The 27,480-nt window shown below is 41.4% G+C and overlaps 1 protein-coding gene across 1 annotated transcript; it reads left to right on the forward strand.

Annotated features, from left to right (window-relative positions):
• On the forward strand, positions 1–27,446 carry opn4xb (opsin 4xb). The gene is made up of 9 exons (XM_020462171.2): positions 1–254; positions 17,293–17,426; positions 17,924–18,127; positions 18,385–18,556; positions 22,050–22,211; positions 24,435–24,542; positions 24,745–24,907; positions 25,540–25,662; positions 26,007–27,446. The coding sequence occupies exons 1-9, from the start codon at positions 85–87 to the stop codon at positions 26,397–26,399; spliced, it is 1,629 nt and encodes a 542-aa protein (XP_020317760.1). The 5' UTR covers positions 1–84; the 3' UTR covers positions 26,400–27,446.
• The last annotated feature ends 34 nt before the right edge of the window (positions 27,447–27,480 follow it).

Below are 27,480 nucleotides of genomic sequence, written 5' to 3' on the forward strand. Positions count from 1 at the left end.
GAGAGGGAGAGAGAGAGTGCGACTAGAGCCAGCGAGAGGGAGCTGGGGAACGTTGGAGCGGACTGGACAGATGCTGGTACCCCTATGGTCCAGGGCCAGGCGAGCAACATGGAGGAGCAGCATCAAGTCCAGCACAGCTTCTTCAAGAAGGTGGACGTCCCAGACCATGTCCACTACATCGTGGCCTTCTTCGTGTGTATCATTGGAACACTGGGGGTGACGGGGAACGCATTGGTCATGTTCGCTTTCTGGAGGTTAGTGACTGGCTGAGGGAAAGCATGGGGGATGAGTTGTTACAGTTTACAGTCGCTCAGAGAATCTATCGTGAATGAGGAGAATACAATGCTGTGGTCTTTTTTTTTGGTCTATCAAATTCAATGAAATATTATTTGGAGCTCTTTCAAAGTTAATTTACATTTCCAGGGGTTATTGTTTGTCAACACTGTGTAATATTTACTTACTTCTCTGTTAGTTAGAATTGATTTGGCCTCAGTGGTCTTGTTCATTTCTATTGATGTTGCCAAAGTGAGAGGATGGGAGCCAAATGTGGTAATTTTCAAGGAATGGAAGGGACTGAATGAACATTGCGATATGGGGTATGCAACAGGTAGTACAAGATAATGGTGCGTGCAGTGTGAAGTGCTGTCTAATGATTTTCCATATGATGCCGAATTTAGAAAATCTATTTGAAATCTACTCCTGGGGACAGGACCTAAATAAAGAAAATTCAGCACGATAAGCTCTGGCTGCTGACTGAAATGCAGTTGTTTGTGCACTCCATTAGCCTGTAGCCACAGCTGCTCTCTGTGCTCCATTTATGGAAGCTTAAAGAGGCAATCTGCAGTTCAAACAAGAACGATGCGGCACCACGCCTCTGTTTTGGTAAAAACCTGGGGGATAGGGCTGGAGAAATGTAACCACTCTCAGATTCATAGGCAGAACTATGGATGCAAGGACTGACCATCCATGATATCAAAACTATAGTTTTTTTTACCATGTTTTCAGGATATGCAGTGTTTGTTTACATTTACATTGACATATACTTTGAGGTAAAACAAGCTTATATTTTGTGTTCTGATGAGGTATGACAGTTGAACTAAGCAGATGAGGCATTTACAAGTTACATTCTTCAAGAACCAATGGGTATACTGTATATCATGAATTTAAAGTCCAAAAATGCACAACGCAACGTTAACTCACTGAGGAGAGATGAAGTCCAGTTAACAGTTAACAGTTCCTGAAAAAGGAGGAACAAAGCCTCCCGGGGCATAAACATGACTATTGCATTTGATTTTGTCGTAAGTTACTTGGATATTTTTAAAATTGCATTGCTGGACTTTAGAGGGAATAGGCTTACATTTTGTTCCCTGCCCAACACATATTTTAAGGGTAAAAAAAACAGCATCCCTAACCATATTTATGGTTTACACTTTGTCCAAGTTTATTTGTTCTTTACAGAGCAAAGTAATATTCTGCATTGCATAGCACAGGACTGGTTTTCTTGCTGTAAAACATAGTAAAGTACCCCTGCTGTAAAACACAGTAAAGTACCCCTGCTGTAAAACACAGTAAAGTACCCCTGCTGTAAAACATAGTAAAGTACCCCTGCTATAAACATAGTAAAGTACCCCTGCTATAAAACATAGTAAAGTACCCCTGCTATAAAACATAGTAAAGTACCCCTGCTGTAAAACATAGTAAAGTACCCCTGCTATAAACCATAGTAAAGTACCCCTGCTATAAAACACAGTAAAGTACCCCTGCTATAAAACACAGTAAAGTACCCCTGCTGTAAAACATAGTAAAGTACCCCTGCTATAAAACACAGTAAAGTACCCCTGCTATAAAACATAGTAAAGTACCCCTGCTATAAAACACAGTAAAGTACCCCTGCTATAAAACACAGTAAAGTACCCCTGCTATAAAACACAGTAAAGTACCCCTGCTGTAAAACATAGTAAAGTACCCCTGCTATAAACCATAGTAAAGTACCCCTGCTGTAAAACACAGTAAAGTACCCCTGCTATAAAACACAGTAAAGTACCCCTGCTATAAAACATAGTAAAGTACCCCTGCTGTAAAACATAGGACACTACCCCTGATATAAAACATAGGAAAGTACCCCTGCTGTAAAACAAAATTACAATGTAGCTGGCAACTCTGTTTACCAGTATGTTACTGTAAATGTACAGGGACATTTTGTAATGTGTAGTCAACTTGTCATTGTCTTGTATTGCCAGAATTATAAGTCTTCAGCCTATTCTTATAACTAGTCTCATCAATCATTTTCAGACTTGATCAATTATTCAAGTTGTCATTAAACACTTTCTTATTAGTGTAATTTATTAATTCATTACACTCAGGTGTCAATCGAACCAATTGTTTTGGGACAACAACAAAAAAAGAGGCTGTCTAGACTAATTTCTGAATTATAGCATCATTAGATATACTGTCTGTACATATAACTAGGAATAAAGTCACAGATAGTAAACAGTAGCAGCAGCATATGTGAAGAGTCAAAAAAGGCCTTTCTCTGACACCGCCTGGTGTAAAGGTCCTGGATGGCAGATAGATTGGCCCCAGTGATGTACTGGGCCGTACTCACTACCCTCTGTAGTGCCTTGCGGTCGGAAGCCAAGCAGTTTCCATACCAAGCGGTGATGCAGCCAGTCAAGATGCTCTCAATGGTGCAGCTGTAGAAATTTTAGAGGATCTGAAGGCCTTTGCCATATATTTTCAGCCTCCTGGAAGAGGAGTCCTCTTCACGACTGTGTTGGTGTGTTTGGACCATGATAGGTCCTTAAGGATGTGGCCACCGAGAAACTTAAAGCTCTCCCCTACAGCCTCATTGATGTGAATGGGGGTGTGCTCGGCCCTCTGTTTCCTGTAGTCCACGATCAACTCCTTTGTCTTGCTGACATTGAGGCAGAGGTTGTTGTCCTGGCACCACACTGCCAGGTCTCAGACTTCCACCATATAGGCTGTCTCATCGTCGTCTGTGATCAGACTACCACTGTCGTGCAGAGTGGAGTGCAATAGAGATAGTGTCTGTTGGGGCTGTATGTGAATTGACGTGGGTCTAGGGTGTCTGGGATGATGGTCTTGATGTGAGCCATGACCAGCATTTCAAAGTATAATAATAATATAATAATTTAGACAGGTTACCATGGTGTTCTCTGGCACTGGGACTATGGTTGTCTGCTGAAACATGTAGGTATTACAGACTGGGTCAGGGAGAGGTTGAAAATGTTAGTGAAGACACTTGCTAGCTGGTCAACGCATGCTCTGAGTATGCGTCCTGGTAATTAGTCTGGCCCTGTGGCCTTGTGAATGTCAACCTGTTTAAAGGTCTAAGATTGGCTACGGAGAGCATGATCACATAGTCATCCGGAGCAGCTGGTGCTCTCACCCATGGTTCAGTTTTGTTTTCTCGAATCGAGCATAGAATACATTTAGTATATCTGGTACAGTAGGCTTGCGTCCCTGGGTAGCTTGTTGCTGGGTTTCCCATTGTAATCCGTGCATCAGAGCTTGTGTAGTAAGATTTGATCTTAGTCCTGTATTGACGCTTTGCCTGTTTGATTGTTTGTCAGGAAGGCGTAGCAGGATTCTTTTATAAGCGTCCGGATTTGTGTCCCGCTCCTTGGAAGCGGGCAGCTCTAGCATTTAGCTCAATGCGGATGTTGACTGTAATCCATGGCTTCTGTTTGGGGTATGTATGTACGGTCACTGTCAAGGATTACATCGTTGATGCGCTTATTGATGAAGCTAGTGACTGACGTGGTAAACTCCTCAATACCATGGGATGAGTCCTGGAACATATTGCAGACTAGTGAAAGTCCTGTAGCTTAGCATCCACTTCACTGGACCACTTCCCTACTGAGTGAGTCACTGGTACTTCCTGTCTGAGTTTTTGCTTGTAAGCAGAAATCAGGAGGATAGAGATTTGGTCAGATTTGCCAAATGGAAGGTGAGGGAGAGCTTTGTATGCCTCTCTGTGTGTGGAGTAAATGTGATCTAGAGTTTTTTCACCTCTAGTTGCACAGGTGACATGCTGGTAGAAATAAGGTAAAACGGATTTAAGTTTTCCTGCATTAAAAACACCGGCCACTAAAGCATTTTCTTGTTTGCTTATGGCCCAGCTCATTGAGTGCCATCATCGGTTTGTGATGACAGTTACGAAAAATATACTACAGATGAAAACTCTCTTGGTAAATAGTATAGTCTACTGCTTATCATGAGGCATTCTAACTCAGGCGAGCAGAACTTCAAGATTTAACATTAGAGATTGTGCACTAGCTGTTGTTAACAGAGAGACATATACCACCCCCATTGACCCGACGCTGCCATTCTGTCCTGCCAATGCATAGAAAAAACAGCTTCAGTCCTTGCTCAGCCATGTTTCAGAGAAACATAAGATATTGCAGTTCTTCAGGTCCTGTTGATAGGATTGTCTCAAACGGAGCTCGTCCATTTTGTTCTCCAGAGATTGTACATTCGCCAATAGAACAGAGGGTAGAGGTGGATTAATTGCTCGTCGCTGTAGTTTAATCAACCCGCACGTCAGCCTTTATGTCACAGTCTCTTTCTCTTCCGAGTGTCGGGGATCAGGGCCTGGTTCGGAGTGAGCAGTGTGTCCTGTGCTGCCGCCTCATTGAAGTAGAAATCTTCATCCAAATTGACGTTAGTGATCGCTGTTCTGATGTCCAGAAGCTCTTTCTGGTCAAAGGAAACGATAGCGGAAACATTATGTACAAAAAAAAGTTACAGTCAGTGCAAAGAAATAGACAAAATAGCAGAAGCCCATAAAACATCCCCTGTACATTTCAGACCTGGGTTCAAATACATGTGTAGGTTTATGTCTAACAGTATGCATTTATGTTTATATCTAACAGTATGCATTTATGTTTATGTCTAACAGTATGCATTTATGTTTATGTCTAACAGTATGCATTTATGTTTATGTCTAACAGTATGCATTTATGTTTATATCTAACAGTATGCATTTATGTTTATGTCTAACAGTATGCATTTATGTTTATATCTAACAGTATGCATTTATGTTTATGTCTAACAGTATGCATTTATGTTTATGTCTAACAGTATGCATTTATGTTTATATCTAACAGTATGCATTTATGTTTATGTCTAACAGTATGCATTTATGTTTATATCTAACAGTATGCATTTATGTTTATATCTAACAGTATGCATTTATGTTTATATCTAACAGTATGCATTTATGTTTATGTCTAACAGTATGCATTTATGTTTATATCTAACAGTATGCATTTATGTTTATGTCTAACAGTATGCATTTATGTTTATGTATAACAGTATGCATTTATGTTCATGTATAACAGTATGTATTAGTACTTGAAGTAGTTGTAAATACATTCCAACATTTAACTACTAGTATATTCAAACAAACGTTGTCTAAATACTTCCTTATATACAGTAAATAGTAGTTGAACGCAGGTCTGGTAAACATTGCTACTATTGCCTGTTAGAAGCAGTGGGGTACAGCACTTAAGTAAAAATACTTTAAAGTACTGTTTAAGTAGTTTTTTTGGAGTAGCTGTACTTTACGTAACTAAAGCCCCATATACTACCCACCACTGCGACCTGTATGCTCTCGTTGGCTGGCCCTCGCTTCATATTCGTCGCCATATTCGTCGCCAAACCAGATCACTGAAGCTGGAGACTCATATCTCCCTCACTAACTTTAGGCATCAGCTGTCAGAGCAGCTCTCAGATCACTGCATCTGTACATAGCCCATCTGTAAATAGCACATCCAACTACCTCATCCCCATATTGTTATTTATTTATTTATTTATTGCTCTTTTGCACCCCAGTATCTCTACTTGCACATTCATCTTCTGCACATCTATCACTCCAGCGTTTAATTGCTAAATTGTAATTACTTCGCCACCACGGCCTATTTATTGCCTTACCTCCCTAATCTCACCTCATTTGCACACACTGTATATAGATTTCTTTTCCTATTATGTTATTGACTGTACGTTTGTTTATTCCGTGTGTAACTCCATGTGTTGTTGTTTGTGTCGCACTGTTTTGCTTTATCTTGGCCAGGTCGCAGTTGTAAATGAGAACTTGTTCTCAACTGACCTACCTGGTTAAATAAAGGTGAAATTATATATATTTTTTACAAATACTCAACTACATTCCTAATGAGAATAATGTACTTTTTACTATATACATTTTCCCTGACACCCAAAAGTACTTACAGTTTGAATGGTTAGCAGGACAGACAAATGGTCCAATGCACACACACTTATCAAGAGAACATCCCTGGTCATCCCTACTGCTTCTGATCTGGCAGACTGACTAAACAGAGAACATCCCTGGTCATCCCTACTGCTTCTGATCTGGCAGACTGACTAAACAGAGAACATCCCTGGTCATCCCTACTGCTTCTGATCTGGCAGACTGACTAAACAGAGAACATCCCTGGTCATCCCTACTGCTTCTGATCTGGCAGACTGACTAAACAGAGAACATCCCTGGTCATCCCTACTGCTTCTGATCTGGCAGACTGACTAAACAGAGAACATCCCTGGTCATCCCTACTGCTTCTGATCTGGCGGACTGACTAAACAGAGAACATCCCTGGTCATCCCTACTGCTTCTGATCTGGCGGACTGACTAAACAGAGAACATCCCTGGTCATCCCTACTGCTTCTGATCTGGCGGACTCACTAAACACAAATGCTTCATTGGAGTGTGTCCCTGGCTATTCGTAAAATTTTCAAATCATGAATATCGTGCTGTTTGGTTTGCTTAATATAAGGAATGTGAAACGATTTATACTTTTACTTTTGATACTTAAATATTTTTTTTAGCAATAACATTTACTTTTCAAACTTAAGTAGATTTAAGACTAAATACTTTTAGACTTACTCAAGTACTATTTTACTGGGTGACTTTCACTTTAGTGATTAGCTATTAAAGTATATTTACTTTTACTCAGGTATGACAATTGGGTACTTTTTCCACCACTGGATATAAGCATGTTAGTACATTTGGTCAAGAAAAGTTGGTCATGCATGATAAGATTACGCTCTGATCCAGAAAGAGTATTGCCGACCTACTCTTCCACCTGGTCTTGTCTATTATTTTATTGAAGTTAATTGATTTCTGAAATTAGGTCAGGTCCCAAGGTAGAAGGTATTACCCGAAAGCTTTTATATTTCAGCTCTCCTCCAGATTAAATGGCCTCTTCGAACAATTGTTCCATATGTGGTGCTGCATGCATTCATTAAGTCAGAACACAGTCACGTATGTATATACTGCTGTTAATGGCTGTTTATTAACTATGCATAGTCACTTCACCCCTACCTACATGCACAAATTACCTCGACTAACCTGTACCCCCACACACTGACTCTGTACCGGTACCCCCTGTATAATAGCCTCGTTATTGTTATTTTATTGTGTTACTTTTTAATACTTTTTTTACTTTACTTTATTTGGTAAATATTTTCTTAACTCTTCTTGAAATGCACTGTTAGTTAAGGGCTTGTAAGTAAGCATTTCATGGTAAGGTTTACACATTGTATTCGGAGCATGTGACAAATAAAGTTTGATTTGATGTACTCTATAAAATATAGGGGGCAGTCTGCGGGTAGGAGTGGTGACATTTTACTGTGGATGAGGATCGATGACAGACTGTTTTCATGTGTTGTGTACTTCCATTCAAGTTGATTTGCCAAATTTTCATAGAGTTTGGTGTCATTTTGGCTTAGATATCATGGTAGGGCGATTTGAATTTAACAGTTAGCTTCAACCAACAGCTATTGTCGCGCCTATAATACATATTTTATAAATTGATACCATTTTTAAATATATATAAGAAAAATGTCCTTGGAGATTTAAGACTTATAGTGACCCATTAATCAGAGAGTAGGGGATGTATTAAGGGACATGGTGATCATGTGAAAAGATTTTAGCCACCACAAACTCAACAAGTGCTTGTTGAATGGATGTCCAAATGTAGGCCCTCACATTGTATTACATCCTTACACAACAACAATACAACAATGTTTTTGAATGATCCCAGCCACACATGATGAGCAATTTTTTTGAATAAGGGCCCATCTTTATATGGATCTCTGATTTAATGCACTCCCAGCCTCTCGTCATGCGCTGTCCGTCTTTTACCGAAAACAACATACGAGGTTTTTTAACAGGGTGGTTAGCAGTTGAGTTTTAAGATTATTACTTGCGGCTAGCTAGCTCAAATTCTAGACCTCAGATTAAAATGAGACCGTAGCGTCCATAAAGTGACCATTGGAATAAAAAAAGGATGAATTTACTCAATTTGACGTGCACAATTCCGTTCATTAAGAACCAACTACCTTTTTGCAGCATTTGCAATGCTAACATCTCTTTTCAACTGAATCTCAGAGTTCTGTCAAACCGGGCCAGCAACTCAACAACACCATCCAGGCAGCAGCCAGCCATGATAGGAAGTGGTTCAGGACAAACCTAGGCTACTATAGATAGCTATATGTTGGTTCTCAAGCTGAGGTTAATCAATAAATGCATACAGATAATTGTCCAACTTGAAAAATGGGTTAGTTGTTGTTAGTGACCTGAATGTGGTTTTGTTTTGATTGGCTAACGTTAGGTACCCAGCTAGCCAGCAGCTGTAATGTTAGCCAACTAGCTAACGTAATGATACACCACACATACTGGTATTTTATTAGGATCTCCATTAGCTGTGGCAAAAGCAGCAGCTACTCTTCCTGGGGTCCAACACAAAACATGAAACATGACAAAATACAGAACATCAATAGACAAGAACAGCTCAAGGACAGAACTACATACATTTGATAGATAGAATAAGATACTAAGTTAATGTTGGCTAGCTAGCTATATTTTATATATAAACTCAGAAAAAAAGAATCGTCCTCTCACTGTCAACTGCGTTAATTTTCAGCAAACTTAACATGTGTAAATATTTGTAGGAACATATTCAACATAAGATTTAACAACTGAGACATAAACTGAGCAAGTTCCACAGATGTGCGACTAACAGAAATGGAATAATGTGTCCCTGAACAAAGGGGGGTGAAAAGTAACAGTCAGTATCTGGTGTGGCCACCAGCTGCATTAAGTAGTGCATCTCCTCCTCATGAATTGCACCAGATTTGTCAGTTCTTGTTGTGAGATTTTACCCCACTCTTCCACCAAGACACCTGCAAGTTCCCAAACATTTCTGGAGGGAATGGCCCTAGCCCTCACCCTCCGATCCAACAGGTCACAGACGTGCTCAATGGGAATGAGATCCGGGCTCTTCGCTGGCCATGGCAGAACACTGACATTCCTGTCTTGCAGGAAATCACGCACAGAATGAGCAGTATGGCTGGTGGCATTGTCATGCTGGAGGGTCATGTTAGGATGAGCCTGCAGGAAGGGTACCACGAGGGAGGAGGATGTCTTCCCTGTAACGCACAGCATTGAGATTGCCTGCAATGACAACAAGCTCAGTCCGATGATGCTGTGACACACTGCCCCAGACCATGACGCTGTGACACACTGCCCCAGACCATGACGGACCTTCCACCTCCAAATCGATCCCGCTCCAGAGTACAGGCCTCGGTGTTACGCTCATTCCTTCGACGATAAATGCGAATACAACCATCACCCCTGGTGAGACAAAACCGCGACTCGTCAGTGAAGAGCACTTTTTGCCTGTCCTGTCTGGTCCAACGATGTCCTCAGCCTATTGCGGACAGTCTGAACACTGATGGAGGGACTGTGCGTTCCTGGTGTAACTCGGGCAGTTGTTGTTTCCATCCTGTACCTGTCCCGCAGCTGTGATGTTTGGATGTACCGATCCTGTGCAGGTGTTGTTACACATGGTCTGCCACTGCGAGGATGATCAATCAATGAAATGTATTTATTTATAAAGCCTGTCTTACTTCAGCTGATCAGCTGTCACAAAGTGCTGTACAGAAACTCAGTCTAAAACCCCAAACAGCAAGAAATGCAGGTGTAGAAGCACGGTGGCTAGGAAAAACTCCCTAGAAAGGCCAGAACCTAGGAAGAAACTTAGAGAGGAACCAGGCTATGAGGGGTGGCCAGTCCTCTTCTGGCTGTGCCGGGTGAAGATTATAACAGAACATGGCCAAGATGTTGCCTACATTTTCATAACTGTGACCTTAATTGCCTACCATCTGTAAGCTTCTGCACCGCAAGAATACGACCAAGGGAGGGTCCGAAAACGCATTGCTGATACTGTCATCGGATCTTAGAATGTGCCAATGTTTGTGAACGATTCCCTTAATTTGTTCAAAGCACTTTTAATTGGGGGTAGTAAGAACACAATAATGCTTCTTTTTGCGCGACTGTCCTTGAAAGACATCATGTCTCAATTTGTTTTGGATTTGATCAATGGCAGTACTAATATGACCATCTGTGTACCCCCTCTACTTGAATGCAAATTCCTTCGATTCGACAGAATTGGCTGTAGGGCAAACTGTTTTTCAAAGGAAGTGGGCGACAGCTATCAGCCCTCAACAAACTGTTACAATCAGTAGATTTCCTGTAAAGATCAGTGCATAGAACAGTATCCTAACACAAGATCATAAGATCGAGGAAACTTATTTGACGTGTGTCAGATTGCATAGTAAATCTCAGGTGCTCAGAACAAGAGTTAGTAAAAGCATGGAATGCCTGGAGTTGTTTTACATCACCCCTCCATAGAACAAAAATATCATTCATGTACCAACTCCAAATAATAACGTTAGGCAAGAAAATATTTTTGAGAGAGTTGAGAATGGACTGTTTCTACATGTAACCCACATACAAATTAGCATAGTTAGGAGCCATGGGGGATCCCATAGCAGTACCCTTTGTCTGAATAAAGAAATCATTTAGAAACATTAAGTTGTTGTGTGTGAGTACTATTTAAGCTAATGTTATAATGCATGCATGGACTGTAGTTCATTAGGGTCACGTTGCAGTAGAAAATGTTCCATGACTTAAATACCGCCTTCATGTGGAATATTTGTGTATAACAACTCAACAATAACTTACATCCTACCTTCTTCCACAAAGCATAGCTAGCTAGCTACCTAGCTAAGTAAAGTTCATAGTCAACACCAAACTGTGGGAATCTGCCACGCTGCTCATTTATAATACATCATGCAATGGGCATTGTTACAGTTGGCCTTTGATGTTATTCAAAGGCAGCTTTTCCAATTGAAATGTGTGTTTTAATGAAAGGAAAACAAAGATTATGTTTTTTTTCTTCCCTGAAAGTAAACAGATGGAGTCACGTGCAGATTTGAACTATAAAAGGCCAGCAAATTGATAGGATGACCTCCTATAAATATCTTGGGATTTGGTTAGTTGAAAAGTTGAATTTTAAACAGCATATTGATAACTTGACCAAGAAACTGAAGTTGTATTGGATTTCTATTGGGTTTGGGTTTCAGGAACAAATCTTGCTTTTCAATGTTAGTCAGAAAATATCTTGTTCAAAGCACTTTAAAAAAAATCTGTGCTGGATTATGGTGATATTGTCTATATGCAGGCCTCAAGTACCTCAAACTCTGGACACAGTGTATCACGGTGCTTTAAGATCTATTAACAATGCTAGATCACTTACCCATCACTGTGATCTGTGTGCTATGTTGCAATAGACCCCTCTCTCCACCAGGAGACTAAAGCACTGGTACACTTTAATGTATACGAAACCTTCATGGGACAACTCCCTTTGCATCTCTGTTCTTTACTGATCAGATTAGTCACTCAATACAGTTGTCTTTCAGTCGCTGCTGTCCTTGTCTGTTCCTAAGGCTAGAACTGAGAAGGGGAAACAATCTTTTTCCCATAATGCCCCTTCATCCTGGAACTTCAGAAGATTTTAAAGTTAGGGGAGTTAGTGTCCTTGTCTGTTTTTAAGACTCTGATCGACAATACTGTTTGTAAAACTGCAGTTGTTTCTAATCTTCAATTGTATCTTTAACTTGTGACACTTTGTCTTATGTGTATTCTGTATTTTTCTGTAGTGTTTTTTGGACACGCTGCTATTTCCCTGTTTTGACTTCTTGCCAGGTCGCCCTCGCAAAAGAGGTTTTTATCCTCAATGGGTTTTACCTAGTTAAATAAAGGTTAAATAATAAAAACAAATTAAACAATTGCTCATCTAATGTTAGCTACTCGGTCATTATAATCCACTGATCAATAGTGTCAAGTTACTTTTCAGTGTCTTCACAAAAATGTTAATTTGCCATCCACATTAGTAGCATCATTGCTTGCTAGTGCAACTGAACCTGTGTGCAGTCCAAATACAATGCCATGCTTGCTAACTTGGTTAGAACTAACTCTATAAATGGCCTAACTGTATTCAGTGCATTCGGAAAGTATTCAGACCCCTTGACTTTTTCCACATTTTGTTACTCTATTCTTATTCTTACGTTTATTATATAGTTTTTTTCCTTCATCAATTTACATACAATACCCCATAATGACAAAGCAAAAACAGCCATTCTTTTGCCATTTTTCCTAAAGTAATAAAAATAAACAACTGAAATATCCCATTTACATAAATATTCAGTCCCGTTACTCAGTACTTTGTTGAAGCAGCTTTGGCAGTGATTATAGACTTGAGTCTTCTTGGGTGTGATGCTACAAGCTTGACAGACCTGTATTTGGGGAGATTCTCTCATTTTTCTCTGCAGAGCCTCTCAAAACCTGTCAGGTTGGATGGGGAGAGTCACTGCACAGCTATTTTCAGGTATCTCCAGAGACGTTCAATCAGGTTCAAGTCCGGGCTCTTGCTGGGCCACTCAATGACATTCAGAGACTTGTCCTGAAGCCACTCCTGCATTGTCTTGCCTGTGTGCTTACGGTCGTTGTCCTGTTGGAAGGTGCATCTTCGCCCCAGTCTGAGGTCCTGAGCGCTCTGGAGCAGGTTTTCATCTTGCTCCACTCATCTTTCCTTTGATCCTGACTAGTCTCCCAGTCCCTGACTCTGAAAAACATCCCCACAGCATGATGCTGCCACCAACACCATGCTTCACCATAGGGATGGTGCCAGGTTTCCTCCAGATGTGACGCTTGGCATTCAGACCAAAGAGTTCATTCTTGGTTTCATCAGACCAGAGAATCCTGTTTCTCATGGTGTGGTCTGAGAGTCTTTAGGTGTCTTTTGGCAAACTCCAAGCAGCTCTCATGTGCCTTTTCATGAGGATTGGCTTTCATCTGACCACTCTACCATAAAGGCCTGATTTGGAGGAGTGCTGAAGAGATGATTGTCCTCTGGAAGGTTCTCCCATCTCCACAGAGGAACTCTGGAGCTCTGTCAGAGTGACAATTGGGTTGTTGGTCACCTCACCGACCAAGTACGTTCTCCCCCGATTGCTCAGTTTGGCCAGGTGGCCAGCTCTAGGAAGAGTTTTGGTGGTTCCAAACTTCTTCCATTTAAGGATGACAGAGGCCACTGTGTTCTTGGGGACCTTCAATGCTGAATAAATGTTTTTGTACCCTTCTCAAGATCTGTGCCTAGACACAATCCCGTCTCGGAGCTCCACGGACAATGCCTTCGACCTCATGGCTTGGTTTTTGCCCTGACATGCACTGTCAACTGTGGGACCTTATATAGACAGGTGTGTGCCTTTCCAAATCATGTCCAATCAATTGAATTTACCACAGGTGGACTCCAATCAAGTTGTAGAAACATCTCAAGGATGATCAATGGAAACAGGATGCAGCTGATCTTAATTTCGAGTCTCATAGCAAAGGGTTTGAATACTTATGTAAATAAGGTGTTTCTGTATTTTTTTATATACATTTGCTAAAATTTCTAAAACCCTGTTGTCACTTTGTCATTATGGGGTATTGTGATGTCATTATGGGGTATTGTGATGTCATTATGGGGTATTGTGATGTCATTATGGGGTATTGTGATGTCATTATGGGGTATTGTGATGTCATTATGGGGTATTGTGATGTCATTATGGGGTATTGTGTGTAGATTGATGAAGAAAAGGTTTTATGTAATCAATTTTAGAATAAGACTGTAACGTAACAAAATGTGGAAAAAGTCAGGGGGTCTGAATACTTTCCGAATGCACTGTAAATGAGATTGTTTTCAACACATCAACTGTTTCAGACAATTTATTTTTAACCAAACATTCAATTAGTACTGAGTGAATTAACAACAAAAACTGTGCAACGAAAGCTTTCTGTCATCACCAGATTGTCCAGTTAAATAGTGTGTTGACAAGTTGACATGTTTATAACAAGGTTCGTAGTTTAATGGTCAGTGTCACTGCCTTCTGAACTGAAGGAGGGTACATTTTGACCATTCTCTTTAGTGTGTAGTTTTGACACACAGTGCTTATTTGTATTTATTAAAATAACCTTTTAACCACTCATGGAGTGGCAGGCAAGTGGCAGTGAGTGTGTTGGTGGTGTGTTTTACTGTGTGCATCTTCCTAGAACGAAGGAGAGACCAGCTCTCAGACCCTCAAGGAAGAAAGAGGTCATTGCTCTCATCCGTGAGATGCACGCCATCCCTACAGTACTGCCCAGGGACACTGTGCTATATGTCAGAGTGACGGATTGAGGGCGTGCGCCTGTCACAGAGAAATGCAAGCTGGCCCATGTGGAACTGACAAACAACTTATGCCAATTCAAATGCACGCTCATGGTACTTTGCACACTATCAATAGTTAAAATAAATGTTCTGTTCCATATCTGTGAGTACTCCCATCTGTTTTCCTATTTACTGTTTACTGCCATTTATTAATGAAGACAATTATTTTACTGGAGTTGGACAGCTGTGTACAGCATTACTTAGGACATTTGTAGCTGAAGTTTTGTATTCAATAATTTATCCAGTTTCAGATTTGTAAATATGTCTATAATTTGTCTAATGACTGTATTTTACAGCCGTTTCTCAACGAGCGTTTCTCAACAGTTTGTCATTTGTAGCAGTGTTTGTATCAGGAGTTATCAAAATTGCTCTTGATGATCCACAGCGTTATTCACGCTTTTCTGTTCAAACCCAGTGCTACCACACCTGATTCTACCACTCAGCTGTTCATCAAGATCTCAGCTGTTCATCGAGATCTCAGCTGTTCATCCAGACCTCAGCTGTTCATCGAGACCTTAGCTGTTCATCCAGACCTCAGCTGTTCATCCAGACCTCAGCTGTTCATCCGGGCCTCAGCTCTTCATCGAGTCCTCAGCTGTTCATCCGGGCCTCAGCTGTTCATCGAGACCTCAGCTGTTCACCCGGGCCTCAGCTGTTCATCCAGGCCTCAGCTGTTCATCCAGACCTCAGCTGTTCTTCCAGACCTCAGCTGTTCTTCCAGACCTCAGCTGTTCATCGAGACCTCAGCTGTTCATCGAGACCTCAGCAGTTCATCGAGACCTCAGTTGTTCATCGAGACCTCAGCTGTTCATCCAGACCTCAGCTGTTCATCCAGACCTCAGCTGTTCATCGAGACCTCAGCTGTTCATCGAGACCTCAGCAGTTCATCGAGACCTCAGTTGTTCATCGAGACCTCAGCTGTTCATCCAGACCTCAGCTGTTCATCGAGACCTCAGCTATTCAAAAGCCTGCATAAACCTGTAGCTTGTCAAGAGCAAATTGTGGCCATCCCTGAATTGTAGTTACAAAGTTGACTATATCTGATGAATGTACATTTGGTTGTACTTTTTATATTTAGTGATAACTCACCTTTGTTTACAGGTAATGCAGTACTAGGCCTTTTTTTCAGTAAACTATAAGGTACATTTTCATGTAAATAGTTCATGGGTACATGTTGATTATGTGTGTATTTTCCAGGAGTTTTCTTGATTGTCTCAATAGAGGTCAGGGAAGATGTTCCCAGTTTACTCCATCATGCTTCCCTCTGGAAAATCAGCTGTTAATATGAACTAAAATACAAATAACTACATTATTTCTGTTGCCATTTGTCATTATTGTGTACTTTTACTTAACTTTTATTGCTGTGCTATGCTGTATTATAATGTTGTATTAATAATGTTGCATAATCACCTTCCGGTGTGAAAACCACGGAAATTAAAAACAAAAAACTACATTTTAAGTGACAATAGGCATTGGTCTGAAGCCGAAAAAGAAAGGAATGTCACGAGCACAATGCCTATTCCACCCATGCTCTACCAAGGTTTTCCAGCACCACAATGCCTATTCCACCCATGCTCTACCAAGGTTTTCCAGCACCACAATGCCTATTCCACCCATGCTCTACCAAGGTTTTCCAGCACCACAATGCCTATTCCACCCATGCTCTACCAAGGTTTTCCAGCACCACAATGCCTATTCCACCCATGCTCTACCAAGGTTTTCCAGCACCACGATGCCTATGGAAAACCTTGGTAGAGCATGGGCGGAATAGGCATCGTGGTGCTGGAAAACCTTGGTAGAGCATGGGTGGAATAGGCATCGTGGTGCTGGAAAACCTTGGTAGAGCATGGGTGGAATAGGCATCGTGGTGCTGGAAAACCTTGGTGGAGCATGGGTGGAATAGGCATCGTGGTGCTGGAAAACCTTGGTGGAGCATGGGTGGAATAGGCATCGTGGTGCTGGAAAACCTTGGTGGAGCATGGGTGGAATAGGCATTGTGGTGCTGGAAAACCTTGGTGGAGCATGGGTGGAATAGGCATCGTGGTGCTGGAAAACCTTGGTGGAGCATGGGTGGAATAGGCATTGTGGTGCTGGAAAACCTTGGTAGAGCATGGGTGGAATAGGCATCGTGGTGCTGGAAAACCTTGGTGGAGCATGGGTGGAATAGGCATCGTGGTGCTGGAAAACCTTGGTGGAGCATGGGTGGAATAGGCATTGTGGTGCTGGAAAACCTTGGTAGAGCATGGGTGGAATGGGCATCGTGGTGCTGGAAAACCTTGGTAGAGCATGGGTGGAATGGGCATCGTGGTGCTGGAAAACCTTGGTAGAGCATGGGTGGAATGGGCATCGTGGTGCTGTAAAACCTTGGTGGAGCATGGGTGGAATAGGCATCGTGGTGCTGGAAAACCTTGGTGGAGCATGGGTGGAATAGGCATCGTGGTGCTGGAAATCCTTGGTAGAGCATGGGTGGAATAGGCATCGTGGTGCTCATGTGAATTTCCTTTATTCTTTTCAGCTTCAGACCAATGTCTATTCTCACTTAAAACATTTTTGTTTTTAATTTGTATGGGTCTATGCCATTTGTGTGCTCATGGATTTGAAATGTGGTAATATATAATAATATATAATAACAACGTATTCCCACCTACCTGTGTTACAGTAATAAGAAACTGCGTAATCTGCCCAACTACTTCATCATGAACCAGGCGGTGAGCGACTTCCTCATGGCTTTCACACAGTCGCCCATCTTCTTCATTAACTGTCTCTATAAAGAGTGGATTTTTGGCGAGTACGGTAAGTCATTATCCCCCTTTCTCTCATTTTTTTTCACCGCACCATCTCAATCATTGTTTGTCATATAGTTCAAAAGAATTGTGCAAAATTTACCATAAACCTCATTATAATCTAGCAGCTGGTGCAACTTTTCTTCTACAATGTGCGCTATAAAGAGGCTACTATTTATGTACTGCTCAGTTTACTAAACTAGTTAGACAATCGTCTCCTAATAATGCACATTATTGAAAAATAATTTCAATAAAATTTAGCGGCGAGATTATAATGAGGTTTATGGTATTTCTTTGCACAATACATTTTTTTGCACTACAAAAATGTTGCCCATTGTATTCAGCCACCATAGTAGATGGTGACAGTGAACTCCCGAAGAGGAACACAAAACATTATTTGATGCTATTTGTTCATGTTTGACAATTGATCATTTTCTAATCGACGGTTCCAATCTGAATCTCTGAACATTGTTGGTTTTGACCTGCATTTGAACTGTGTGTCTGCAGGATGCAAAATGTATGCCTTCTGTGGGGCTCTCTTTGGCATCACCTCCATGATCAACCTGTTGGCTATCTCCATTGACCGCTACCTGGTCATCACCCAGCCCCTCAAGGCCCTCGGTCGGTCGTCAAGGCGTCGGACCACCCTGGCAATACTAATGGTGTGGCTTTACTCTTTTGCCTGGAGTTTTGCCCCACTCATTGGCTGGAGTAAGTCCTTTCACCAACAACTCAAATTCACATATGCTAAGAAGTAAATGTAAAAATGTATGATTGCCAGGCTGATGGGATCGAGGGTCGCTGGCACCAATATTTCTGCTGTTGTGATCTCGAGCAAAGCACTTAACCACTAAAATGCTTCATGGGCTGTGCTGCGCCCAACCCATTAAACAAAACATCTATCCTATCCTATCCAAGGCCTGCCAGGACTTACACTGTGTGTATTTGTTTTGTATCGGCTCTTACAGGCTCCTATATCCCAGAGGGCCTCATGACTTCCTGCACTTGGGATTATGTCACATACACGTACGCCAACCAGAGCTACACCATGATGCTGTGTTGTTTCACCTTCTTCATCCCACTGGGAGTTATCTTCTACTGCTACCTCTTTATGTTCCTGGCTATCCGCACTGCCAGCAGGTGGGTCTATTGTGCCAGTTTCTTGGGTGGCATAACACTACTAATCATAACAATCATGTTATTTTATCTTTATTTAACTAGGCAAGTCAGTTAAGAACAAATTCTTATTTTCAATGACGGCCTAGAAGCAGTGGGTTAACCGCCTGTTCAGGGGCAGAACAACAGATTTGTACCTTGTCAGCTCGGGGATTTGAACTTCCGGTTACTAGTCCAACGCTCTAACCACTAGGCTACCTTGCCGCCCATCATATTATAACTGAGAAGCCACAATCTCTCAGGCTGGGACACCTAAATCCACCCAAGACATTAAGCCTAACCCTAACCATGAACCTGTCCCTAAACCCAGCCATGCTTTGTGACATATAACGAATATGTGATTAGATAAGTAACGAACAACTAATATGTCAGCTTATGTGACATATACTGTAACTACAAATGGTTACACAATGGTTATTCTAGCATACATTATGTCCACCCACATCCACCTTGATGAAGGCTAAGAATATATCTGTAACGTGGAAACGTTATGCCACGGGACACTTTAGGATCATAGACGACCACTATAATCAGGATGAATTATCCGGATGTTCACAGTGCTGGGCATCCATCCCATAGACGATCACTATAATCAGGATGAATTATCAGGATGTTCACAGTGCTGGGCATCCATCCCATAGACGATCACTATAATCAGGATGAATTATCAGGATGTTCACAGTGCTGGGCATCCATCCCATAGACGATCACTATAATCAGGATGAATTATCAGGATGTTCACAGTGCTGGGCATCCATCCCATAGACGATCACTATAATCAGGATGAATTATCAGGATGTTCACAGTGCTGGGCATCCATCCCATAGACGATCACTATAATCAGGATGAATTATCAGGATGTTCACAGTGCTGGACATCCATCCCATAGACGATCACTATAATCAGGATGAACTATCAGGTTGTCCACAGTGCTGGGCATCCATCCCATAGACGATCACTATAATCAGGATGAATTATCAGGATGTTCACAGTGCTGGGCATCCATCCCATAGACGATCACTATAATCAGGATGAATTATCAGGATGTTCACAGTGCTGGGCATCCATCCCATAGACGATCACTATAATCAGGATGAATTATCAGGATGTTCACAGTGCTGGGCATCCATCCCATAGACGATCACTATAATCAGGATGAATTATCAGGATGTTCACAGTGCTGGACATCCATCCCATAGACGATCACTATAATCAGGATGAACTATCAGGTTGTCCACAGTGCTGGACATCCATCCCATAGACGATCACTATAATCAGGATGAATTATCAGGATGTTCACAGTGCTGGGCATCCATCCCATAGACGATCACTATAATCAGGATGAATTATCAGGATGTTCACAGTGCTGGGCATCCATCCCATAGACGATCACTATAATCAGGATGAATTATCAGGATGTTCACAGTGCTGGGCATCCATCCCATAGACGATCACTATAATCAGGATGAATGATCAGGATGTTCACAGTGCTGGGCATCCATCCCATAGACGATCACTATAATCAGGATGAATTATCAGGATGTTCACAGTGCTGGGCATCCATCTCATAGACGATCACTATAATCAGGATGAACTATCAGGTTGTCCACAGTGCTGGGCATCCATCTCATAGTGTGGTCATAATACAGAGGACATCCCGAGTTTATTTTTTCTTTAAACCCTGACAAAAAACATTGACAGTATTACATAACATGGTTACATGTATGTCATGTAAATACTCCGGCAATGCCCCACCGTAGCTAATCAAATGCCATGCTTCGAGACAGTCAGGGAGTGAAATGCCAGCTATTACTGCTTCACCTCCTTCCACACCAGTGGCGGTCTGTGCCGTTTAAGATGAGGGAGGACAGTTTGTTATTTTCATGAGCATGGCCTTATTAAGCAATATGGCACAGAGGAGAGGGAGACAATAAAGAAAGTAGTGATCAGAGACTTGGAGTGAGATTAGTAGGCTGTCAGCCTCTAGTAAAGATGAGGTCAAGCGTATTGCCTGCCTTGTAAATTGGAGGTGATTGGGAAAGGGGAGGTCAAAAAAGGCATGAAGGGGAAAGAAAGAGTTGGAAAGAAATGAATCGAAGGCAGACGTCGGGAGGTTGAGACACGGAATTCCACATGGGTTGTGTGCGCAGGGTACACTAAATTAGAAGGGTTGCAGCCAGGGGGTGGAGAGTGTCTGTAAAGCCTACAGGGAGAGGAATTAACAGGTATAGAAAACACACACATAATTACCAAAGTTACAAAATAGCAAAACGAGAACAGAAAATGACTAGGTACTCGAGTGAGAGAGTGGCGTGGAGACTTCCTCTCTTACCTTCCTCGAACAACTCAGCAGAACCATCTTTGTTTTGGCCACGGTCTTAGTTTTGCCAACGAGGCCGCCGATTACAGCTGAGAAACCAGGAGGGACTGAAGTGCTAACACTAACTGCTGATTGCCTAGAAGAGGAGAAACCACTCCCCCTTCCGTAAAGTTTTACCAAAACAAGTCACAAGTTGTCCTGCCCCTTAACCCGGATTGATGTGTCAACAATCATTTGCAAGTTATGAGCAGTCAGCAGTTCACACACCAAGTAGAACACTGGGAAGACAGGCAGCACTTAAGTAGATGGTCCTAGCTGGCAAAAAATAAACAGCATAAGACAACAGATGAAGAACAAAAATTATAATTTACTTGTCAGTCCTGGGAATATCAGGAGTCCTCTAGATACAGAATGAACCTACTGGGCAAATACTAAGAGCACATTGTCCATAACCTTTACAAAGGTAAACCTGGGGTCTGAACAGATAATCCAAAAGTTCTGCTCATAATTTGTAGGGAACACAATGTATAATCTATACTTGGCATGTAGGTTTCTCAGTTATGGGTGGCACAATTTGGAACGTGGGGAAGGGGAATGGGCAGGGTATATGCAAATTAAATACTTGTACTATTACTATCGTTAAAAAACTTGTAGTATTTTGGCTGACATTACTGTAATATTTACAGTGTTTTTTTTGCAGATAATACTATTGTATTTACTATAGAATTTTACGGTATACTACAACCAGTGGCGGCTGGTGGAGGAGCTATAAGAGGATGGGCTCATTGTAATGGCCGGAATGGAGTCAATGGAACAGTATCAAAAACATCAAACATACGGAAACCACGTTTGACTCTGTTCCAACTATTATATTCCAGCCAATAGAATGAGCCCGTCCTCCTATAGCTCCTCACACCAGCCTCCACTGAATGCAACATCCTCTAGTAAGTTCTACAATTGACTGAGGGATACTACAGTGTGTAGTATATTATTCTACAGTATACTACAGTTTACTATAGAATTCCATAGTAAGTACTGTAGTATTCTATAGCAAACTGTAGTATTTTTTTTCATGTGGGTTGTCCTTTGTGTCATTGTTTCCAGCTAACAGCCAGGCTCCTCTGTTTGTTCCTGCAGGGAAGTGGAGAACTTGGGGACACAGGTGAGGAAATGCACACTGATCCAACAGAAGAGCATCAGGAATGAGTGGAAGCTGGCCAAAATCGCCTTTGTGGTCATTGTTGTGTATGTGCTGTCCTGGTCGCCGTATGCCACCGTCACCATGATCTCCTGGGCAGGGTAAGTGTATACAAAATATATAAAAGCTTGGGTGACCTCCACTAACCTGTACCCCGCACATTGACTCGGTACCGGTACCCCCTGTATATAGCCTCATTACTAACCTGTACCCTGCACATTGACTCGGTACCGGTACCCCCTGTACATAGCCTTGCTATTGTTATTTTTATTGTGTTGCTTGTTATTTATTTTTTTACTTTAGTTTATTTAGTAAATCTGTTCTTAACTCTATTTCTTGAACTGCATTGTTGGTTAAGGGCTTGTAAGTAAGTATTTCACGGTAAGGTGAAATGTTTACTTGTATACGGCGCATGTGACAAAACAAATTTGATTCGATTTATTTGATTTGATTTGACATATTCACTACCGTTGAAAAGTTTGGGGTCATTAGAAATGTCCTTGTTTTTGAAAGAAAACCAGCGTCCCGGAGTCGGCTCTTCAATGTCGAGGTTGAGACTGGTGTTTTGCTGGTACTATTTAATGAAGCTGCCAGTTGAGGACTTGTGTCTCAAACTGAACACTCTAATGTACTTGTCCTCTTGCTCAGTTGTGCACCGGGGCCTCCCACTCCTCTTTTTATTCTGGTTAGAGCCAGTTTGCGCTGTTCTGTGAATGGAGTAGTACACAGTGTTTATACGAGATCTTCATTTTCTTGGCAATTTCTCGCATGGAATAGCCTTAAATTCTCAGAACAAGAATAGACTGACAAGTTTCAGAAGAAAGGTCTTTGTTTCTGGCCATTTTGAGCCTGTAATCAAACCCACAAATGCTGATGTTCCAGATACTCAACTAGTCTAAAGAAGGCCAGTTTTATTGCTTCTTTAATCAGTACAACAGTTTTCAGCTATGCTAACAAAGTTGCAAAAGGGTTTTCTAATGATCAGTTGCCTTTTAAAATGATAAACTTGGCTTAGCTAACACAACGTGCCATTGGAACACAGGAGGGATGGTTGCTGATAATGGGCCTCTGTACACCTATGTAGATATTCCATAAAAAATCTATCATATCCAGCTACAATAGTTATTTACAACATTAACAATGTCAACACTATATTTCTGATAAAATGTATGTTTCTTTAATGGACATAAAAATTGCTATTCTTTCAAAAACAAAGACATTTCTAAGTGACCCCAAACTTTTGAATGGTCGTGCATATCTACAATGGCTATATGTAATTATTTTTGACATCATCTAATGTAGCCATGTCCAGGTTTCCAAGATACTAGTGTAGCCTGGATGTTCATTGTGTGTCCGTCCATAGAACATTACTGTAATATATTTCTAGAGCTACTGGATGTCCCGTGTGTGTACGTCCGTAGAACATTACTGTAATATATTTCTAGAGCTACTGGATGTCCCGTGTGTGGGTATGTTTATCTTACGTTGTCATTTTGATGAACTTGCCTTGAGGGGTATTCTTATTTTCACTAGCTTTACATTCAGATCCTTCTGGAGGTATTCTGCACTTTTCAAGATTAGATTTACCACCAAACTTGGCATTTCTGTTCTTGTTTCCAAAAATGTGGGGGGATTTTCTTGATTTCTATAAGAAAATGTAAAATCTTGGGAATTAATTCCAGCCCCACCGCCCCTCTCTCTCTGTCACCTCTCTCATTTCCAATATATCTCTGTCACTCCCAAAAAGTTAAAATATCCCACCCCCAAACAAAATAATATATATACAGTGGGGCAAAAAAGTATTTAGTCAGCCAAAGTGATGTTATAATGTAGGCTGTCATAAAGTCATGTCATAATGTAGGCTTGTCATAAAGTCATGTCATAATGCTAAATTCATTAAAAATCCTACAATGTGATTTTCTGGATTTTTCGCTCTCATTTTGTCTGTCATAGTTGAAGTGTACCTATGATGAAAATTACAGGCCTCTCTAATTTTTTTAAGTGGGAGAACTTGCACAATTGGTAGCTGACTAAATACTGTATATAAAATTGAAAGATTCAAATTAATACATTCAACAACTAGGTAACTAACCTCTTCTCTTCGTTAATTGAATGAAATTGTCATGAAATCTTTAGCCATGTGTTTTCCCCCCATTACTACTGAGACAGAGGCTTCGTTATATAACATTTAAATACTTCTCTCCATCTGTCCTGGAAGGTACATAAACCCTGGTCCAGCTGTTGATAGATGTTTTGTATAATCCTAACACTGCCTTCGTTACTGGATAATGGAGAGATTACTTACTTGTCTTCTGTCTTTTCAGACACGCCAACATTCTGTCACCCTACTCCAAAGCCGTGCCTGCAGTTATAGCAAAAGCCTCTACCATCTACAACCCTTTTATTTATGCCATTATACACACTAAGTACAGGTAAACTACTGTGTGTTACGAAAATCCAATACATGAATGAATGAATGAATGAATAAATAAATAAATAAACAAATGACTGAATAAATGAATAGATGTGTTTTATCAACCCTGACTAGGAAAATTCACTTTGCTCTGTGCTACTGTAAAAAATACAAATAAATACGTGTTTCAACTGTTTTTTGGTCCTCCATGTCATCTACAGGACCACATTGGCAGAGAAGGTACCTTGTTTGAGATGTCTGTCACCGAGAAAGGACAAAAAGGACTTCAACAGCGAGTCATCCTTCCGAGATTCCACTATCAGCAGGCAGTCGTCCGTCTCAAGGACCCATTTCTGCGCCACATCCTCCATCTCCTCCAGTATGGTAAGGTGTAAGCTGAAGCTGGGTCAGTTGTGCATTTCCCCCATGAATGGTTAAGGTTATGATTGTGGGAGGGGAAGCTGATTCTAGATCTGTACCTAGGGGAAACTTCACCCTGGAGCTAAAGTAAGATCAATGGCGTAGGTTTGACTTCAGGTCAACATTATCATTATCAATATTATCATTCCCTCTGGCAGAACTTCACTGTAAACTACTGGCATTCAACAACCATATGAGATCGAAGCTCTACATTGTTACAAACAAATGTTCAGATGGATCCCAAAAACATAAACAATGGGGTAATTTAACTTTAGACCAAAATAGAGCACACAGGGTCAATGTTTAAACACTTCAGTTTAAGGAGGGAGGACACTGTTTATTACCAACATATTAGAATGGGTTTTTTTCTGTTGCTGTAGGTGAAACAAATGAAATGTTGTCTAATATGAGCACTGATCCCAGACAAGGCATTGTGCCATGTGGGTCTTTTCTTGTCTCGACCCTGCTGCTACCCTCACAGGCATCTCAGAACAATCCTCTCTGCTTTTTGAAGATTATGGCTCCCTCAGGTTTTTCTTGTCAAAAGTTGAGAAAAAAAAAGTTGAACTAAATCCATATATGGTTCCTAACCACAGGTGTTTGGGGATGTGGTGCTGGATCCTCCAGAGCGTAACAACTCCTCCTTCAGAAGCACCTCGTCCTTTAAAATGCCCAAAGACAAATGTTGCAAGACCAAGATTATTTGTGCTGCAGAGAAGGTGAGAGAGCAGAGATACTTGCAGTGTTGTTAGCCTTTTATTTTGCCATTGGTTTGGTATTTCTCCTCAGTCATTGAACATCGTGTTGTGACCACACATTGATCTGAATTGCACTACTTGATTGGTGGACATTGTGGTGCTTTTATGCCGTTTAGAAAACATTTTATCCAAATATAGTAGTACACACGTTTTTTTTCCTCATATGGGTGGCCCCAGCGGGAATCAAACCCACAACCCTAGTTGCAAGCACCATGCTTTCCCAACTGAGCCACACGGGACTACATGAAACATCAGCCCTGTATTTACTGTCGTCATGACCATGTATCTGTGTATCTGTGTTTCAGCCCAGCCACGCACTGAAGGAGTCTATGAGCGCCAGTGAACACGAGGTAGTGTCTGGCTCCGTCTGCATGGCAGCCGCCCCCCTGCTGCTCTTATCAAAGAGGAGCCAGAGTGTCCAGCTAACCAACGGAGGAGAGACGACAGAGAGCGAAAGCGGCAGCGAGCGCAGGAGCACCTTGGACTCCCCTAGTTTACGAGCCCAGCTTTCTCACATCTCCAGTATCCCGCAAATCATCATCAGCCCAACGTCGGAGAGCAGCTTAATATCAGATGACAACTTGTCCTTAGTGGAGAAGCAGGGAGCCATGATGAGTCACGAGGAGGGAGAACTGCTGGTGGGCCTGCGGAGCTGTTCTTCAGAGCTACTGGAGTCAGTGGAAAGATTCCTCTCCTGAGTTCACATACAAATTCTAAACTCTTTGTCTGTGTCCCAAATGGCATCCTTTCTATCCTTCTTCTTCTCTTTTCTAATACTGATCCAACCAATCCATTCCACCCAGCCTCTTTTTTTTAAACAGACTTTGAGAAGGAGACCAAGCTAAGCCCTAGGCAAGATCTGTCTATGCTTCAATGAACAGAAGGGAGAAAGAAACCCAGGAAGGGCTGATTCTGGTGTGCTCTGGTCACAAGAAAGTGTTGCCGGGTAGAAAGGAATATTAAAAACCACCTGATTCATCCCCAGCCACCGTGATTAACATCTGTTTGTTTTCATGGCACCCTTCATTCAGAGGATCTATGATGGTATAGTGGTTCCATAATGTATATTGAATAAGAAAGAAGGCCTTTATAGTAGCAAATAGAACTAACATCCTCATGCCAATGGACCAATGTTAGCGACGAGTGTTAATGAGCTATGGACATTAAAGTCACAATCTGGAGTCTGTTTTAAAATAATAATACATTGAATTTATAACGCACATTTCATTTAAAAAACAATCTCTTAATAAATACAAGAGACATAGACAAAAAAGGACACATCTAGACAGGGCAACTGACACAAAGAACAAAGCTCACGCTAGAAAGGGCCAGGACAACAAGCAATGCAGCTATATCTAGGAGGGTGTTGAAGCCATTGAAAGGGGAGGGCGTAGCTAAATGTGACCACTCCCAAAATTCATGGGGTTATGGTCCGACAGTCCATGAGATCGACATGATGGTTTTAAATATATTTTGAAGATATACATTGTTACAAACCAATGCTCTAATGGAACCAAAAAAAACATGAACAATGGGATAATTTTACTTTAGATTTGGGTTAAGATAGATGAAGTCAGCTGTAGTGAGCTCACAAAAATAAATTAAGCAACTCGCAAAAGTTCTATTCTTCAAAAATCAACGGCCATAGTTTTTTTTAACCTTTATTTCACTAGGCAAGTCAGTTAAGAACAAATTCTTATTTTCAATGACGGCCTAGTGGGTTAACTGCCTTGTTCAGGGGCAGAACGACAGATTTGTACCTTGTCAGCTCGGGGATTT

Source organism: Oncorhynchus kisutch, linkage group LG3, assembly GCF_002021735.2.
Source record: "Oncorhynchus kisutch isolate 150728-3 linkage group LG3, Okis_V2, whole genome shotgun sequence".
Classification (NCBI taxonomy): domain Eukaryota; kingdom Metazoa; phylum Chordata; class Actinopteri; order Salmoniformes; family Salmonidae; genus Oncorhynchus; species Oncorhynchus kisutch.

What these genes read in the sequence shown, in the direction of transcription:
- opn4xb (XM_020462171.2), top strand. Translation starts at nt 85, where the DNA reads ATGGTCCAGGGCCAGGCGAGCAACATGGAGGAGCAGCATCAAGTCCAG. An exon ending in GTCATGTTCGCTTTCTGGAG is followed by an intron (nt 255 to 17,292) that starts GTTAGTGACTGG and finishes CCTGTGTTACAG; the next exon opens with TAATAAGAAACTGCGTAATC. An exon ending in TTATTTGTGCTGCAGAGAAG is followed by an intron (nt 25,663 to 26,006) that starts GTGAGAGAGCAG and finishes TCTGTGTTTCAG; the next exon opens with CCCAGCCACGCACTGAAGGA.